This window comes from Heloderma suspectum, chromosome 11, assembly GCF_057233095.1.
Source record: "Heloderma suspectum isolate Gila_16-S chromosome 11, 16-S_ref, whole genome shotgun sequence".
Lineage (NCBI taxonomy): Eukaryota > Metazoa > Chordata > Lepidosauria > Squamata > Helodermatidae > Heloderma > Heloderma suspectum.
The window spans coordinates 12087099-12106471 of NC_139468.1; the positions used below are offsets into that span (position 1 = coordinate 12087099).

The 19373-nt window shown below is 40.5% G+C and overlaps 2 protein-coding genes across 4 annotated transcripts in view; one reads left to right on the forward strand and one right to left on the reverse strand.

The window, feature by feature from the left end:
- CHRNA3 (cholinergic receptor nicotinic alpha 3 subunit) overlaps positions 1-2026 on the forward strand; it is an 18679-nt gene extending 16653 nt beyond the window's left edge. Inside the window, exon 6 of the mRNA XM_084816841.1 lies at positions 100-2026. Within this exon, the coding sequence (XP_084672967.1) occupies positions 100-228 (129 nt within the window). The 3' untranslated portion in view covers positions 229-2026. The remainder of the gene's footprint in view (positions 1-99) is intronic.
- CHRNA5 (cholinergic receptor nicotinic alpha 5 subunit) overlaps positions 1-19141 on the reverse strand; it is a 20951-nt gene extending 1810 nt beyond the window's left edge. Inside the window, exons 1-7 of one of the 3 annotated variants that reach the window (XM_084816840.1) lie at positions 18939-19141; positions 10813-10964; positions 9999-10043; positions 8902-9011; positions 6307-7135; positions 4152-4181; positions 1906-1947 (exon numbers count right to left, since the gene is read on the reverse strand). In XM_084816840.1, coding sequence (XP_084672966.1) covers positions 1906-1947; positions 4152-4181; positions 6307-7135; positions 8902-9011; positions 9999-10043; positions 10813-10964; positions 18939-19110 — 1380 coding nt within the window. In that variant the 5' untranslated portion in view covers positions 19111-19141. Of the gene's footprint in view, positions 1-1905; positions 1948-2074; positions 4182-6306; positions 7136-8901; positions 9012-9998; positions 10044-10812; positions 10965-18938 lie in introns of those variants that run through there. The other 2 variants (XM_084816838.1, XM_084816839.1) reach the window with 2 other exon arrangements.
- Between the last annotated feature and the right edge of the window lie 232 nt (positions 19142-19373).

Here is a 19373-nt window from a genome sequence, read left to right on the forward strand (position 1 = left end):
CTGTATGCAAGGCAAATTGCTTCAACTGTTTCTTGCTTCCACTGTAGGCTTATAAAATAGATGTACCTAAATTGATATAATTTGTCTGCTTTTTTCCAGGCTCAAGATGATTGGAAATATGTTGCCATGGTAATTGACCGCATCTTCCTGTGGGTATTTATTCTTGTGTGTATTCTGGGGACAGCAGGATTATTTTTGCAACCGCTGATGGTTGGAGATGAAGTGTAGATGATACTACCCTGAAAAAAGCTATTTCCTGTTTGCTGTCCAAACGTCTTAAATGCTTTCTCTCTTTATGTTAAAGTACTTATTTCTGCGACGTTGTGTAGTGAAATAAGGCTATCCAAACATTAATTAGGCTAGATTCAGCCACCTTCCATATAAATGTGAAAATAACTGAGTGTTAGATACATTATTCTGAAGTATTATTGAATGAAACTGAAAATTTTTAATTTCTAAGAAGACTGCCAGTTTTCTCCTAATTTTCTTCCAGAAGTGAATGTAAGATTTCAATATCTGTGTTTAAATGGTTTGTAGTAAGTGGCTGTTAGCGGAGCCTGAAAGCAACACAGATTTACACTTCTGAAAAGTTTGTTCTATTGTCACAAACCAACCAAAGGCATTGCGTTAGTACAGCAATGGGAGTCACTGCAAGAACTCCAACAATATGACATTAAGATGCTGTTGTACTGTCTACAGTGCAGCAAGAATATGCTAAGGGGAGTTATGGAAAGGGCAGGATAGGGATTAGTCAATTGCACAGCATCTGGAAGGCTTTTCAGCCACCATAGACCTGAAAGGTATCAGACACAGTACAATCCTAAAAGCTAACATTTGGTAGCTATCTGCTGGAATAGGTTTGTACTTGGCAGACAGTTTAGCAGGCAAGGTTTACAGCACAGGGCACTATTTTAATGATGCCAGCAAAAGACTATTGAATGTGTTACCACAGCTACAAAAACACTCTGACCTAAGCCATCTACAGAAATACCATCACCCGTGGAACGGGAACTGTTTTGATGTGTTACTGGTCTGCTTTGAAGTACCTCCAACAAAATGTACATTTGTTAAATGGCTAGTGAATAGGCTATAAATAGATCATGAGGAATAGACACGTGCCATATGCATTTTATTTCATAACTTACACTTTCACTACCAATGATGAAAATACTCAGGGCCTTTCCAATTTTTTACAATCCCAGATTTTGCTATCGTTACTACACTTTTTAGCCCCATCCCTCCCAATAGCATATGATGGACTGAGGGTGGGGAGAAGTGCTTTGCCTATGTGGAATAGCATACGCATGTTTGCTACTTTAAAAATATATGAAGAATTATGTGCTGGAGAAGAAAACAGTGCACAGCCTTTAAAGAACTATAATGAAGCACCAAGAGGTTTTCATTTTTGTTTTGGACTGAGCAGAGTTTAGAATTCAACATTGTTATGACTGAGTCCTCATGATTAAAATAGTAATTTTGAAAAATATATTGTTTTAATATTATCTAGAGAAGCCCAAAGGCATAAGGAGAATAAAAGAACAGCAGTATGTCAAATAGGAGCTGCAATTATAATAAGGCAAAAGGTGAGTTTTAGAAGGGATGTGAAGCAAGTAAGAAAGATGGGAGAGGGAGGAAACAATTTCAAGAGTTTGCAGAACTATTTATCTCCTTGGTGCATTGCAGCAGTCAAGAGACAAATGGAAAGTCAGTATTATTAGGGATAGCCTTAGAAAACAGAAACAAGATTGATGCAACTTAAATCCACAGTGCAGCCTTATATAAAAGCTGGGTGCTGAGCTTCCCATCTTAAAGAAACTTAACAAAATGAAATGGGAATATGGAATTACCTCCCCACTAAGAACAAATAATCTCAATAGTTTATATTAAAAAAAGCAGATGAATTACCATCGGGTGACGGGAAACATGACAAGTGTATAAAATTACAAGCTGTAGAGAGAAATGAAGAAGAATGCTTAGTTAACCCAGTTTACAACATTTTGTTGCTTAATAAAAATGCAATATTTCAAGTCAGATTTAAAAACATTTTTTCAGACAACTAATAAAAGACAGCATTAAGTGCAAGATTTACTTTATTATCATTGATAAAGTGCATTAATATAGCTGCTAACTTTAAAATCCTTTAAAAAAAACTTTGAAGTTAAAACTGGATCTTTCCAGATATTTTTTTTAAAAACTCCTCTGCTCATAAGATAGACCCACCAATGACCAAGTATTTATTTTTAATTTTTATTTTATTTAAAACATTTGTATCACGCCCTGTATCATTAAGATCTCAGGGCAGCGTACAGATAAAATCAATTTGATTTTATGTCATCTTATACCAACCACAAACATGGTCTTTTTAATTACTACAGCCCACACTTGACATAAGAATTTTCCAACTTTGTACCATCTCTCTAAAGTGCATTTAAATAGTATTACAGTCATATGTGTTCCTTTGCAATAATATATGTGCAAGTGTTGGAAGAGACCTTTTTAATTTCAGGATTTTTTTTTTTATAGTATGCTAATGAAAAGCCTGTTTTTCTCTACATGTTTTTCTCCACAAAAGCAGTGGAAGGTATCATGCACGTTGGGAAATAATGCATGAGCCAACAGTTCATAGACACAGTCAGCAACAACTTCGGTAACAAAAACACCTTACAATCACAGAAATTGCTGCTGGATGACTATATAAATGATCTGTCAGTTAACATATTCAGTTTCCACATCCACAAAAACTGGGATTATTTCGGGGAAATGTCTTGTGTTAGGTAGCCTGACATTTCCCTGTCTATAATTCATGGAATCTACTGATGAAATATTAACTTGTCTACCCGCATATTTCTCCCTGGGCCTTGTACTGGCCTTGTTGGACTGAAGATAATGGGAGCCTCCCATCTGAGAACTCGTGGCTCTCTGACCCACACGCCTCATTCTCATTTTTGTTTGTACTTAAGCAGAAGTAATCACATGTTAATAATAGGTAGACAACCCCCTCACCCCAAATTTAATACCTGAAATCTGCTTTAATATAAAGGGGGGGGGGAGACCTGACAAATACAGAGTCAAGGTCCAACAGCAGCACCATGAGATGGTGTGATGTAGTTTGCTGAGGCACACCATGAGAATTAATAAGTATAGTGACTAAGGAGTACAAGTTGTGAACTGGGCAGTCCCCATTTTCAAGTCAACGACAAATGGACTTGATTGTTTCAAGAAAGTCACTGTTCTCTCAGCCTCAGCCCCCATCTGAGGATAATAATACTGTCCTGCCTTACAGAAGCCTTGGAAGGAATTACTGAGATAACACATATGAACTGATGTGAGTATCTGAAATGCTTTCTATTTTTTGTATGCTTCCATAATAATTTTACTGAAGGGCATTAAAAAAACTTTAATTTTAAAATGCCATATTATTACTACTACTAGATTTGGAGTGGCTATTATTCTCTACGCTGCCCCATACATAGGGCAGCTGTGTCATTCTGCTAGCGCAAACCGCCCAGAGAACCGCCCAGAGAGCTTAGGCTATTAGGTGGTATAGAAATGAAATAAATAAATAAATAAATAAATATGCTAATGGAAACTAGGTTCCGAACTGTGTGCAAGAGGAGAATCCAACTGAAGTTAGGTTTGTGCAAGCACAGTTCTGCAAGCTTAATGTGTAATGGAAAGATCCCGTGGAGCTCCGTTAGTGCTATCTGAGTTTGCAGAATGACACCATTGGATACTGCCCATATTCTGCAGGAGGATTTAGGACACATAAAGGCAGCGATGGGACACTGCTAAGTTCTGACCTCCACAAAGGAATGCAATGAACTAACACTTAAAGAAAAATATCCTGTATGTGTCATAAGATATTCATGCTTAACTACAAGCACAAATTTCCCCTCCCAACCCCATTCCTTCAAATATTTCATAATTAGATATTAAAGTGTGCCAGATCATTTCACTACTATATCTCTGAGATTAATACTCCTAGAAATATTGATACAACTTGACCCCCACCTACACATTTATTTATTAACATTTCCAATATGAACTGGTACTATTATGCTTGCCCATTTATGAATTACAGGAATAAATAGTGCCAGCGATCCAATAATTGAAACCAGAAGGAATGTCCACAAGAACACACGATCAAGCACCTGAGCTATAAATTTCCAGTCTTCAACAACCTAAAAAGAGAAGGACAAAAAGTTAGTACTTTTTCTTAAACACACTTCAGCACAATATGTGTAGTTCCTGTTAACAAGACACAAGCTGTACTGCCTCTCTTAGGTCAGAGAAACTAAAAAAAAAGAAGCAAATTCTAGAGGAAAGGCTTTCAGCTCTCACTGCCCACACATATCCAGGAGGTGGAAATAGCTTGCGTTATTGTGTTTATTTTAAAAAGTCTGCTGCATACTCAAGACATGTGACCATACACTAACAAAGAATATCTGGGACTGCAGAGGAGAAGAAAAGCACACTCTGGCTTCTGTCATCACCCAGGGGACATAAGAACCTCCTGCTTCTCAGGAATACCAGCAACCCAAGGGGGAGACCCACCTGGCCCATCTATCGTCCAGAGGAGGAACAGTCGCAGGAAGCTCACTTCCCCATCCCTGCCAGAAAGAACACCCAGCTCCAACTGACAGTTGCCTGGGCCTTGCAGAAGCGAGGGAACACTCTGAACAAAGAACCCTCTGGCCCCATCCATTGGCCAAGGGAACAAGAGCCACCAACTGCTATTCAAGTAAGGAAGTTTTGCCTGACCCAAAGTGCATTTAAATGCCTATTTATAGCTCACCACCTTTTTGTGGCCTTGAAAAACTGATCTTTGGGAGGCAATTAACTGTCTGAAAAGCAGGATAAAAATGCAGTAAATCCAAAAAAAGAAAAAAAGGAGCCAAAAGAAAACCTCAATACAATACTGCACCCAGAACAGTGCATTTTAGTAAGCGTTCAAGTATTACTTTGCTTCTGAGCACCAGATTCTTCAAACCATTTGAGGGCTTTATTTTTTGTTTTTGGAAGTACTAAGATGGTAAATGAGACAGGTTACATTGGCCACTGAAAAAAGATAGTCAGCTGTTCAGGGCACTGAAGAGCCTTCTACACAATGCTTTTATTGTGCACTCGTGATTGCTCACTCACGGTAGTTTACGGGTCCTTTACACAACATTTTCATCCTCTGGGTCTCTCCTGTGCTTTGCGACTGTTATTTGGGGGGGGGGGGTTTCGTTCAAGGACAGTCTGGTATATCCTGAATGGTGCCATCAAAGGCTTCGTGAATTTGCACAATTCTGCTATACCTCAATGCCATCTTGAGGCTGTATAATGAAAGAAACCCCCCAGAAAAAGAACGTGTAAAGGAGCCAGTCTTAATCCCACAAAGAATCCAGAAGCAGAAACCCTGGTAAAGGTGCAGGATAAAAGCCTTTTGTAGAAGTGCCCAAAGTCACACCCACTGCACCATGGTAGCCCTAGCTGGTTTCAGAGACTTCAGCTGCCACTGGCCAGATGTTTTCAGGGAAAAGCTTAAAATCACAAGGGGCAAAAACTTGCCTTTAATAAAAACTGAAATCCCAGAACACCAAGCTCAGTGCCTGTATACTCAGGAGCCTTTATATACATTCAATTCTGAAAAAGGGACTGAGGTGGCTACCTTAAATAAGAGGAAAACAATCTCAAATATTTCCAACCTGGTACAAAATCCAGAAAGCAATTCATAAGTTGCACTCCCACAAATTCAGCAGGTGTCTTTAAGCAAGCCACTTTATCCCCACATTTCAAATGTGGGGATAATAATGCTGGTCTGCCATAGACAGGATTACTAAGAAATGTGTGTGAAGCACTCTAAATTTAGGTGCACTCTAAAGCACTCCAAAGGTGCACTCTAAAGCACCTTTAAATTCATTATATTTATGCTATTATGTTAAAAAAGAGTTACTTTGAAACAAGTAAATCTTTATGATGCAGACATGACAATGGATAGAAATGTTGACTAATGAAATGTTGGCTAATGTTACCAACATTTGGGGAAGGGCTGTAGCTCAGAAGCAAGTCGATTGACATTTCTGAAGCCTGTGTAAATAACGGTCAGCTTCTTTCCATTCTGGCTTGCTTACAAAGAGAACCACTATATAATGGTTCTCATGTAAAGCTACATTATTACTTCTGTTAGAGATTGTGGCATCTGAAAATGTTGCTTCAAACAACAGATCAGGATTTTACTTATACTCTACTACACAGTTGTGTGTGGTACCATTCCAGACTTTCAACTTCAACAGTTGAATATAGCATGACTAATACACAAACCTCACGTATGTCATTCTCCTTGACAATGTGCCTCGTAATGTATCGGATAGAATTTAAAGCTGCTTCCAAGGTATTCCTAGAGGCCTCAGATCCATTGGTATTGTTGGTCTCCTCCTGAGCAAAGTACCTATCTACATGGCTTCTCATACAGAGCAGTTTAGGAAGTTTGTGAAGAAATATCTTGCGGATCCAAGGTGCCATCGCATTGTGTGTAGATGAGGATCGATGATGAACATTAATAGCAAAGACAGTTATTACAATAGATAGCGTCACAAAAATCATTGTGAATACCAAATACTCGCCAATAAGTGGTATAACTTTAGAAGACGATGGTATGATTTCTTCGATGACAAGAAGAAAGACAGTTAAAGACACTAGCACTGATGTGCACAGAGAGATTTTCTCGCCTTCATAGGATGGAAGATAGAAGACAAGGACAGTTAAGAATGACAACCCAATACAGGGAATAATGAGGAACAGTGTATAAAAGAGAGGCAAGCGTCTAATTATAAATGAGTATGTAATAAATGGATACCAGCAACATCCATCAGTTCTGTTCCCTCTGATCCCAGTTGCAGTTACTATTTCCCATTCTCCGTTGTCAAAGAAGTCCCTCTTGTCAACTTCTTCATCTACCAGAATTATGTCAACTTGCGAACCATCATATGTCCAGGAGCCAAATTTCATAGTGCAGTTTTGGAGGTCAAATGGAAAATAAGTGACATCTATGGTACAGGAACTTTTGAAATTTGCTGGAGGAGTCCAAGCAATAGTACCATCATGTTTCACTACTGTTTTTGTAGATGTTCCTTCAAAACGGCCATCTGCACTAAAAGAATATTCAGTGAAGAGTTATTAAATATGTAACATGCTGCTTTCCATAAATAGCTTACCACAAAGAGCTTACATTTTATTCAGTTTTTTTTCACCTTATATTTTATTCAGTTATTTTCAGATGTTTACTGTGACATTCTTAGCTTTTAAGCTAATTGTATACACTTTCAACTTTCTCAAGTGGAAAGATGTTTTGAAAGTGAATAATATTGCTTAGCCATTTTACAATAGTATAAACATTCACAACAATGAAAAACTGAGCAATTTTAACTCTATATTGAACAGAGAAATTCCTTAGCAGTTGAGCCTAATGAACAAGTAAAAACATTATGACACCAGTATAAATATGGCCAAAGTTACGGTGCAATCCTACAGGTTGGGCCCTCGTTGGATGTAAGCCTCCAATCTCAGAGGCTTCCTGGTATCCCATGCCATGCTGGCCTGCTGCTGGCAGGGCAGGGGGAACATCGGAGGTGATTTTCACCTCTCTGTCCTCCTCCCCCACCCCCTTTTCCTCTAGGTGAGCCTCTGAGCCTGTCTAGAGTAGTTACACTGCCATGGGCAGGGCTAGGGCTGGAGAGGCCATAGGAAACATCGTATCCTGCCCTCTCCTTTCCCTGCCCACTGGGAAGCCTCCTTTCAGACCTCTTTGAGGTCCTCCAACACCACTTGCAACCTTGGAAAGAAGCCAGCCTGGTTCTTTCTGCAGCTATGAGGGGGTGGGGGCAGGATTGGATTCCCAAGTCCCCCTTCAGAGGTCATAGCAGTGTGTATGGCCTCAGATGGAGGACTCTGAAGAATCTTATGGTCCCTGGGATGCTTTCCTGGGACTACAGGATTGCTCTCCTAATTGTTTTTTTTATTTGGTGAGAAACCAACAAGCAATGTTTTCTACTAATATAGTTTTAAAGGCAAGTTTTCAAGCTGGAGAGAATAGCCACTAGAATTCCTCTCTACCCACTTTTTTTTGCTGATGTGTTTATTTGTGTATTTAAGATCAATAACAACAATAAAGTAAAGGAAGCCATGTTGGTCCATAAGAAATCATAAGGATCAGTAACACAACCTTTTTATTATATCCTGCAAACATATATAAGAGTTTATTCTAGGGGTTTGATTATGATCAGATTAAAATGGAGCTACCTATATGACACAGCTGCAAAAATAGTAAACACAAGTCTGTATTGCATAAGTAGTAGCATTTCCAGCAGGAACCAGAAAGCTTAGGTCTGAAACTTCACTGGGGACATCTCCTATTTCTATGAGTAATTACCCCCTCAGCTTACACCCACAGTAACTACTGTTTTGCCTGCATTTCATTGTCTCTTGTAGCATTCCAATTTTGCTCCTATATTCCTCTTTCAAAATTATAGTTAAAGGGTCCCTTTTCCTTTTTCCTTCTTTATCTACCAAACAAATTGCTATTAAACTTCTGTGCCATTCAGAAAAATGTAGATTGCTTAGGTGGTGATCCATATGACATCTGTTTCACCATTCAATACTCATAACTGCGGGACACTATTCTGAAACTATTTGCCAGACAGATTAAAACAATGAAATATATTCTATCAGGCTTTCTTCTGAAAAATATGATTAAGATTTGTTAAACTTTGTACCAACAGCATGCTATATTATATCAGATAAATAATTTAAGAAGAAATTATTATTATTTATTTAATTTCTATACCGCTCCATAGCTGAAGCTCTCTGGGCAGTTTACAACAATGGTAATCATTACATAGAAAAACATTAAATGCTTACTTGTCATATAAAACAATGTCTGGAATCCATATTGAATCTGAAGGGACACGAATAGATGTTATTCCAGCATAGTCTTTAGGGTCCCATTTCAGTTTTACATCAACCCATTCCTACATAAAGATGAAGGTTTTTTAAAAAATAAAGTTCATCCTAAGTTAAGAAGAATTAACTTGAAACAGCTAGTATAGAAGACAACTTTATGTATGTATGTATGTATGTATTTATTTACAATATTTATATACCGCTCCTCATCAGAAGATTTCGGAGCGGTGACAACATGATAAAAGAATAAAACAATGGTTAAAAGAGTTAAAACATTTTTTTAAAAAAGACAAATCCCAATGAAGTGGGATCTAACATGACCAGTACTACATTAAAGTTAACTTGAGCACGCTCCGGGAGAGAGCGCAGGACAGGAAGGCCTGGCGTGCTATGGTCCATGGGGTCATGAAGAGTCGGACACGACTGAACGACAACAACACTATATTAAAGTTACTGACTCCCAAAACGGCTTGTACTTAGAAAACATATTCCTGCGATACAGTCACAATATGACACATATTTTTGTTTGCTGTTTCAGATGGAATTTTAATAGCCTTCATAAAGCCAAAGAAAAACTATACAAGAAATTATTTTATCACTTCAAATTATATAAACAGAATTAGACATACTTTCTTCCAATTTAAAATGAAAAAATGTTTATATTAACAATTTGATCCAAGAATCTCTTCATTTTTTATCTCTTTGTTGTATATAACTAGGTATCTTTTAATACAAACTGAACATACAAGTCAGATACATCAATGTAGTTTGCCTTTTAGTTCATATCCGGGCTGCAATCTCTACACTGTACTTCCTTTACAGTGCAAAAGTATACATGTCAACTGAGAAGTAAGCCCCACTGAGTTCAATGGGGCTTACTCCCAGGTAAATGTGTATAGGATTGCAGTCTTCATATAGCAAGATGGGCATTCTCTTAATGGAGAGTTGACACTGAATAATCCACTTCAGTGATGCAACTCAGTGGTATGATTCAACATCTCCCCCAACATTATGATGTGTTCCAGTCAAACCTTTTAACAGTATACTGTGCTTACCTGCTTCAACCAAACATTTGTTGTCATCAATTGATTTTTCTCATCCTATTGAAAAAAAAGAAGTGTTATATGTGTGCCATATAATTTTACAAGCTTCTCCCATTTCTGGACTGTGGTTCATAACATATGGCATATATTCTACAGCCACACCTGGGACAACTCCACGTTTGAGTGGGATCTTGGCATAATGTTCTCTGGTGGGCCTCTTCCTACATTAATGCTCCCCCATGAACCTTGGCGAGCTTACCACGAGGGGAGCAGTGGCAGGGGCTGACATCTTAATTTCCCACAATGTCCCAGTCGGCAGGTGTTGCAAAGCATTGTAGGAAATTTATATAATATCTCTAGGCCACCCAGTATCCAGAGTGCCAGAAAAGGGCATCACTCAGCAGGTATCAGAAGTGGGCCCTGCTGTAACTCTGGGGCCCTGGCAGGTGCCCAAGGATGTCAGGTGTTGCGGCTGGTCCTGGTTTGCTAAATATCCTATCTTGACCAAAGGTCAAAGTCACAGGTCTCTTTAAACACGTACGACCAGACCACTTATGTTCACGCACTATATGAACAGATGAAGCACTACAGACAATTGCATACTGCATTACTCCTGCCCCCCAGCACAGAAGTGACCAGTGACTTTCACACACTGTCGTCACAGCTTCACCATGCTGTATGAAGCTCTGGCATCCTTTGCATATGAAAAGGAGGCTCCAAGAAAAAGCAAGTGCTGCTCTTCAGACCATGTGCCTCTGACGATCAACTACTTTGTGCTAAAATGTTTATTTAAAAGTTAGAAAAGCAGCAGAACTTTCTAACATACCACATCCACCAACTGGGTAATTGCAAGGCCAAATTTCACTTTTATTGTATCGTTCAAGCATTCCACTGGGCGAACCCATCTTTCATAGTCTTCAAATAAGTGTTTAAACAAACGGTCTTCACTTTTAGCAATAAAAGAAGGTTCAGATGTACCTGCAGAAAAGACAAAGAGGATAATGTAATTATATGTAAAAAAAAATTCTACACATTCTTATAACTGGTACTGTAAAGATGAAAGCAAAGAAGAAAGCAAGTGGCTGAGAAGGTAGTTATGCTATCAGACTCACACATTTGCAAAGGGTGAAAGAGATTTGGCAGAAAGTTAAGCATAGTGGAAAGTGACTATTCTACAGAAATTATTGCTTCCTCTTTCCTGCTATCTATCTATCTATCTATCTAGGGGATAGCAGGAAGAGGAAGCAACAATTTCTGTTCTCTTCTGAAGATTTTGCTCTCAACTCAATATCAGCAAAATGAAATAGAATCATAATCCACTGGAGACCATGCTTAAGACTTTAGGATTCTGCACTTCAACGTGTGCGCATGTCAGCACGAGAGATCTGTTTACTATACAAAATGGGGCATTTGTCCCAGGAACTTACCCTGGAGGAGTTGCCAAGCACCCTGGCAACTACTTCTGCTACCAGAAGCAGAGAACAGCACCTGGCACCTGGCTGGCTGCCACTACATTCAGCTGTGTTTTCTCTCTCAATCCCGCAAATTAGCCTGGCTCCAATGGAAGTGTGCAAATGAAAGTGAGAAGATAATGGGGAAGAGGCAAGTTAAGTGACAGAATATACCCAGGAGGCAAAAAAAGATTGCTCAGCCACCTGAGTTGTGAGAGAGGCTGCAGGAGCGGGGGTTGGAGAGAAAGATAGCCAAAGTTCTATGCAGCATATTTCAAAGGCTAAGGTTTTCCCCTGCCATTTAGTCTTACCAGTTCAAACAGCACCTAGTGCCATGACTGTGGCTCCACTAAGGGTGCTCAGATTGTCTTTCTATGGGAATATTTGTTACCAACTCCCAATGTCACCATGTAGGAGCAAAAGTAGGAGCTACAGCCTGGTTCACACATACTTCATTTGATTGGCAGGTAAACATATGGACCAACTCCACTGAAAGGTATTGTGTTTGAGGTGTTATTGCATGATATGAGAATTCCGAGATGTTAGATATGTGAAGTCTCATTCATACATGCAAGCCACTGCTTAATGTTATAGCAAACAAGTGATGACATGCGTGCATGAACCAGTGTCACAACCTGCCTGCCCCCATTATTCTAGAAAAAGCCTACAATTTGTGTCTCTGGATATCTTTGCCTCAAAGCAATGAATTCTCTATCTCTCCAGTAAAGGGCTATTTATGTAGACTTGATAAAGTAAAAGGGAGAATTTTTTTTAAAAAATCCAAGAAATATAAAAACCTATATTCAATAACACATTCTGTGCAAAGCCAAAAATGTAACACATGCTTTCCCCATTGCCGGTTGGACCATCTACTGAAAGTTCTGACAATGCGAATTCTAAACAGAATAAACCCAACATGGAACTCGACAAATGCAAGAATAAGGTGCAGTCAACGTAAACTTGAGAATACAGTGTAGTGTGTTGTTACTATCTTGGAAGACTGTGGTGTGTTTTATTGCTCTGAAGACTTACCAGAAATGCCTGAAATGAAGTAATTTCTTCATAACACCAAAAATGCCCTAGCCTGCCTTAGTATATGTCAATAATTCCCAGATTCATATTAAATATTCACAATAGAACTGAGAAATTTGTTTTTAAGAACAGGACCCTTAGTGTTTGGCTTAGGTAGCTCCGAAGATGTCTGTTGATTTTGTAATTCTAATACTAATTTTCGATAATGACTTTCTCTAGAAAAACCTCCTGCATTTTTACATTTTTCACATGTTTTTCTCCTGCCCAAACTCCATTCCATGCTATATTGCTTAAAATTAGCATCTAAAACAATCACTTAATTACATCTGCTTTTCAAGTTTCCCTCAATTAGCACAGCCTTATAAATAAGCCAACAAAAGTTAGCAGCCTTATTTTCATCCAGGCCACAGAAGAAGGGAAGCACCATCCTCCACAGCCCACATGGAAATGCAGGCTTCTAGCCTCTTGGCAGGCTAGTAAAAAAATGCTTTCTACCAAGCAATCCCTCTCTCCCCTGCAAGCCCTCTATATTTCTATGGTGGTTATGGCAAAAGAGCTAGCACAGAAACCAAGTGGGCTGCTGGAGGATGGATGCAGCAATCCATCCCTTCTCTACCAGCCCTATCATTTGCCTGTATGGAACTACCTATGGTGACCAGGTGAGCTGTTAAATAAAAGGCTGAATTAGCTTCACTAAGCACTAGATAGCCCAGTGCAGGTGTAACACTGCCCTAACTATGGCTAATGGTTAGAAGAACACCCTGTGGGCTCAGACACTCCTCCCTTTCAGTTTTGGAGGTAGCTATGGTCAGCATTATATATGTACTGGCAGTGTTAACCATAGCTAGCACCACTTTTCATTCCAGTGTTTTAATTTGTCACTCTTCCTCTGAGGAGCTCAAGGCAGCATGTGAGGATAAAATGAGAACATACATAGCAAGCTGGTATAGTACTATATGCCAAGATAGCAACTTGTCCAAAGCTACCCAGTAAGATTCAGGGCTAAGGAAGGATCTGAATCTAGGTTTCCAACATCCAAAGCCCAAACTATAGCCACTAGTCCACACCATCTCTGTACATATTGGTGTACATATTGGCATAGCAGTTCTTTTTTTCTGCTTTTCCATTTCAGCCAATCTCAGCTCCAGAATTAAGAGGCTGGCAACATGATCCTAAAGACATACCTCATAACCGTGTGACTGTATGTAGAGTGCCTGCATTAACATTAATACAGTGACATCTGTGAGCCATTTTTGGTGGGCATAACTGAGTGCCATTTTTGGCAGAAAGGTGAAATATAAATTTAATAAATAAATACATGAATACATCTTGTGCAAATTCATCCTGACAGCTGCATCTTGGATGAAGCTGGTGAGAGCTAGATTCCTAAGTCACACCAATTACAGTATCCAGGGTGTTCCTATCCTATATCTAATACCATAATCAACTGAATTTCTCTCAGCAGCATGAAAGCTGCATGGTTCTTACTTCTCTTTACCGTATGCTGATTTTGAGCAAGTAGTGTGAAACTGACCTGGTGCTACTTGAGAAAGCTTGGAGCAGCAGCAGATACAGAAAATATGGCAACTGACACAAGAAAATTCTGTTAAGTTTGGCTCACAAGCAAAATTTATCATGGCAGTGTTCAGACAGGTAGAAAACTTTAAAGATGAAAACAGAATGTTTATGTACATATCAGCAGCAGCTACGTACATCTGTCAAGTGGATTTTGCAAGCTTAGCAATGAACCAGTGGAAAATTCAAGTAGTACCTGGCCGTTTAAGGAATGTAATTGGCTTGTATACCAACTGCCTATAATAGTATTCCTTCCACTCTGTGCACTGGTATCCTCAGATTAAGAGCTTAACAGAGGAGAGAAATGTTCCCTTCTGAATTATTTGGAAAGTGCTCAACATTTTGTAGACATTAATGTAGGTAAGTATAATTAATGAAGTTGTGGCCTCACAAGCTGTCTGGCAGTCAGTGGCAATAACAATAATGCTCCAGACAGCTGTCATATAGGAGAGTCCTCTTGTGGATTTCACCAGCCATCTCTTAAGAGGAGCAAAAAGCATGCCTCTGTAAACAGACTGATCCTACACATGTTGACTCTGAAGTCAGTCCTACTAAATTCATAGGGCTTCATTCCAAGTGCGGATGTAAGATTACAGCCTTAAAATGGTAAAACAAAATTATTAAACTAAAAACCCTGGGTTTTAGTCACTGTGCCCAGAAGTCAGAATCACGACAGTTAATGATGGGAGAAAAGGCACAAAGAGGCCAAGGGAAAGAGGAAGAATTGCATATAAATCAGTGAAAGACATGGAAGGAAAAAATAACATGAAAGAAATCAGAAAAGAAGAAGGAACTATGGGAGGTAAAGACAGATGGTTCTAACATTTATTAATATTATATTCATATAGTTTGTTTTTTTTCTGTAGATTTATGGATATGAATTCAAATTGAGTTTATGTAAATATGTATGTAAATTAGGCACAGCCTTCAGATTCCTTGCAAGTTGCAGATGCAGCCTTATGCTACAGGGTTCTGTGTGCAGGTACATTTTGTCTTTAGCTGCATTGTGCTATAACTACTAGTTTCTAGACCCAGTACCAGTTACACAGCACTGTATTGCCAAACAGCTAGCTTGTTCCATTGTAAAGGCATGATACTGGCTTTCACTATGATAATTGTTAACATATCTACTTAAGTGTTTTCATTTCTGGAGAGTCTGGATTTATATAAGCACCTCTCTCTAATTTATACACAGCTAGAAGCTACATTTCCTTTCCCTAAACCATTTAAAGTGTGGCGGTGGGGGGAGGGGAAAACCACATTCACTGATGGTTAAGTTAAACAGTTAATAAATTGCATTTCATAGCAGATAATTTGTGAAGTGATTCTGGAGTATCCCAACAAGTAATCCCTCTTGAACATTATTTTTCAGCCTTAATCAGCATGCACCCCAACCCTATGCATACTCAGTTGAAAGGAAGTCCTACTGAGCTCAACGGGGCTTAACCTCAAGTAAGCATGGATATGACTGCAGTTTAAATTTAACAGCCTTAATGTTCGCATTGTTAAAAAAGCAATTCAAAGGCATTTTTACATTGTTTACTGAAGTACAGAGAAACTTCTCAGCACTTATGCTAGGGCAATAACATTCACTTAGCATTTCATATTTGCTTGTACCCCTCTTAGTGTACATACTATGCAAACTTATTCATTCTCATATTCACTGTGTATGGTGTTAATAACTATATTCCAAATGTGGGAACTAAGGATGAGAGATTCAGCCTCATTCAGTTCATACCTGAACAGATACTGGAGCCCTAGTCAAATAGCTGGTCCACACGACCATACCAATTCTTAGCTCAGTGAAGCACAAATGTCTAATCTGTTTTCTTATTGTTTAAGACAGTTATTTAAACTGAATGATGAAACAAAATTAGTGATTCAAACTAACTGCATTAGTCAAACAGCTGCCCACTTATTTTGAGAACAAAATATGACTTTTTGTTAAGTGCCTGACTGTCCCCATGTAGACAACCAGCTTTATACAACTGTTCTTGATGCAATGAAATAGAACTATTACTGGAAGCATCACTGCATTTCTTACCAGTACTTCAGTTGCAATTCACAATCTGCCTAGGTCTGTGTTATTTAAAATTAAGATGTTTTTATTTTTTTTAATTTATTTATTGCATTTATATCCCGCCTTTTTTCCTCTTGCAAGGAACCCAAGGCGGCTTACATTATCCTTCTCCTCTCCATTTTATCCTCACAACAATCCTGTGAGCTAGGTTGGGCTGAGAGTCTGTGACTGGCCCAAAGTCACCCAGTGAGCTTCCATGGCTGAGTGGGGACTAGAACCCGGATCTCACGGCTCCCAGTCCAACACTCTAGCCACTACACCACCATACTTCTAAATCTGGATAGGATTGTGGTGTTATTTAAGAAATGTATATCCTGCCCTTCCACTGTAAACATAATGCTCTCTCAGTCTTCATTGAAACATATTTTTGTTTCTGTTTTGCCACATAATGCATATTTAAACCCCTTCATGGATCACTGCCTTGCTGTGGCGAAGGGGCTTGCGTAACTCAGTGAAGCCATAAGCTATGCTGTGCAGGGCCACCCAAGACGGACAGGTCATGGCAGAGAGTTCTGACAAAATGTGGTCCACTGGAGAAGGAAATGGCAACCCACTCCAGTATTCTTGCCAAGAAAACCCCATGGAACGTATCACAAGCTAACTTCTGCTTCAGAAGGTACGCAACACTAACCTCTGAATGACTAGCTTTCCAGAACCAAGCAAAGCAGAATTTTTCTGTAAATATGTAGGAAGTGGCTTCAGAATTAATAGTATAAATAGCTCATTTGTAAGAGAAGAGTAAAATGTGTATAACTATGCAAGTAAATACTACAATCTACCATTTTATTAGTGAAAAATATGTTACTGAACAAAAGGTAACACCTATATGGAGACAGCAAAATTGCTTGACTGTGTTTAACAAGCTAAAACGAGGGGGTATAAATATGTATCAAGTACAGGGAAAATTCAGTATATGAACATATATGAATAAAATGAGTTAAGGATGAATTAAAAAATGCACTCTTGTCACAACACCCTCAATATTCTTTCTACAAAACAGCTGCAAATATGTTTAATCTGATTTTATTAAAACCATTTTCATTATTTTTTTAAAAAATAAAAAGCTTCTGAAGACTTTCTGCTAATCTCTGCTTCTGCCCTATATCCCCAGGGTTGCAATGCTGATGTTTAAAACCCTGAGTTGTCCTTCAAATCTGATTTAAGCCATCCAAAATCTCCCCAAGGCAAGTAAACATTTATGCCACAGCCACACAGACATGCCAAATGCCCTTATCCATTTAAATCCCTACAGGATTCCCCCTCCTCAGCGAAACACTATTTGTTTTAAACTCCAAAATCTAGCCTCATCCCTTCCTAAGACAGAAACAGTCTTCTGCTTCCTCCTTATCTGCGCAGCTCACTGCACCAGAGTTAGCCTAGAAAAGATGAAGCCAGGGATGAACTCTTTGCAAGGCAGCCAGAGATGGGGATCAGCAGGCTACATGTAGAGATGGGATTAAGTCAGTAGGAGATCAAATTCCCCCCCCATAAAAATCCTATTTTGTTCATCCTTGGCAAACTGACCCTCGCTTACTGAGTGCGTATGTGGAAACCTCACCAGACCCTTCGTTTAAGATGCATTCACATTTTTTCCTTCCATCCCACTAGCTAGCAACCAACGTGCGGCACAATCCTGTGGATGTTTACCCAGATGGCTAGATAGCATCACCGATGCAATGAATATGGACTTCAGCACACTCTGGGAGAGAGCGGAGGACAGGAAGGCCTGGCGTGCTGTGGTCCATGGGGTCACGAAGAGTCGGACGACTGAACAACAACGAAGTCCCACTGTGTTTGATGGGAGTTACTCCCAGGTAAGCACACACTACAACTGCAGTGTTAATGGTAGAGGCTGCAATCCAATGAACACTTATATCTAATAAAAACATATTACACTACTGTTACTTGTTTTTACCTTTTAGTTGCGGACCAACTTATTGGGGGAGGGGTGTTACAATATTAATGCTGCACTCCTATACCCAGTTACCTGGGAGTAAGCCGCACTGAACTCAATGTGACTTCTGAGTAGACAGGTATAGGACTGCACTCTTAACCTGGGAGTCAGCCCTTTCGAAACACAGAGGGACTTCCTTCCCAGTAGACTAACCTAGGACAGGACTGTGAAGCATTCACTACTTGGGTTGGGGGTATTTTTAATGAGTATCTTCCTCAAACTGCTCTCCTCCACAAAAGAAAACCCAGTAAAAGATAAGCTACTTTATCTGCATTTAACATGATCATGTGCTCTGTAAAGTGCAATGCACACTGGATCGAACCCATCAAACTTAGCCATACTTAAGAGTCGACCCACAGAAACCAAATGGGACTTTAGTCGTGGCCAGTGGCGGCTGGCGGCTCCGATGTCGGTGGGGCTGTGCAGCCATTCTGGGTTTCAGTCAGAACCGGCAGAAACTGTAACGGAGCAATCCAAAGTGCGGAATCCAATCTCCAAAACAGGCTCCGCGCCGTGGATCGGTTCAGAAACCAGGGATGCACTCGCAGCCCCACCGAAACCGGAGCCACCGGCCTCCACTGCTCATGGCCAACTTAAGCCCCACTGATTTCAAGGGGTCTCATCCCAGCATGACTAAGCCTGAATGCGACCCTACAGACACAATTCTTTCTTACTCTTTTAAGTAAATACGAGTCCCGCTAAGAAAGACCAGCAGCGCCTACACCGCTTTAGCCGTAGCCGGTGGGCAATGCCGCCCTGACACAGGTCAACACGCACTCGCGCGAGCCCATCAACCGCCTCCCTGTCAGCCCCCACCCCACAACTCTGGGGGCACCAGCAAGCGACGGCTCTCCCGTTACCCGGATAGGGATCGCCGCCCGCGTCGCTCTCGGGGTCGGCTCCCTCCAGGAGGGGCGGCATGAGGAGGAGGAGGAGGAGGAGGAGGAGGAGGAGGAGGAGGCGGAGGCAGGTGGGCACGAGCAGCGGGTGGCCGCTCAGGGCAAGGGCGGCTCGCCGCCGAGCCTCCGCCATGGCTCCGCGCGGCAAAGCTTCCCAGCGCCTCAGAAAAGGGGAGCCGCGCGCGGGCGGCGACGCCACCGGGAGCATCTCGCGACGCGGCGTCCCGCCGCCCAATGGCTGAGGCGGGGGAGGCCCCGCCCACTGGCGGGAGGAGGGAAAAGGGCGGGAATCCGACCGAGGCAAGCAACCCCTCCCCCCCTCACACACACACGCACTGCACAACAGCCTTCCAGAGGTGTCGGACTACAACGCCCATCGGCCCCCTCCCACGGCCG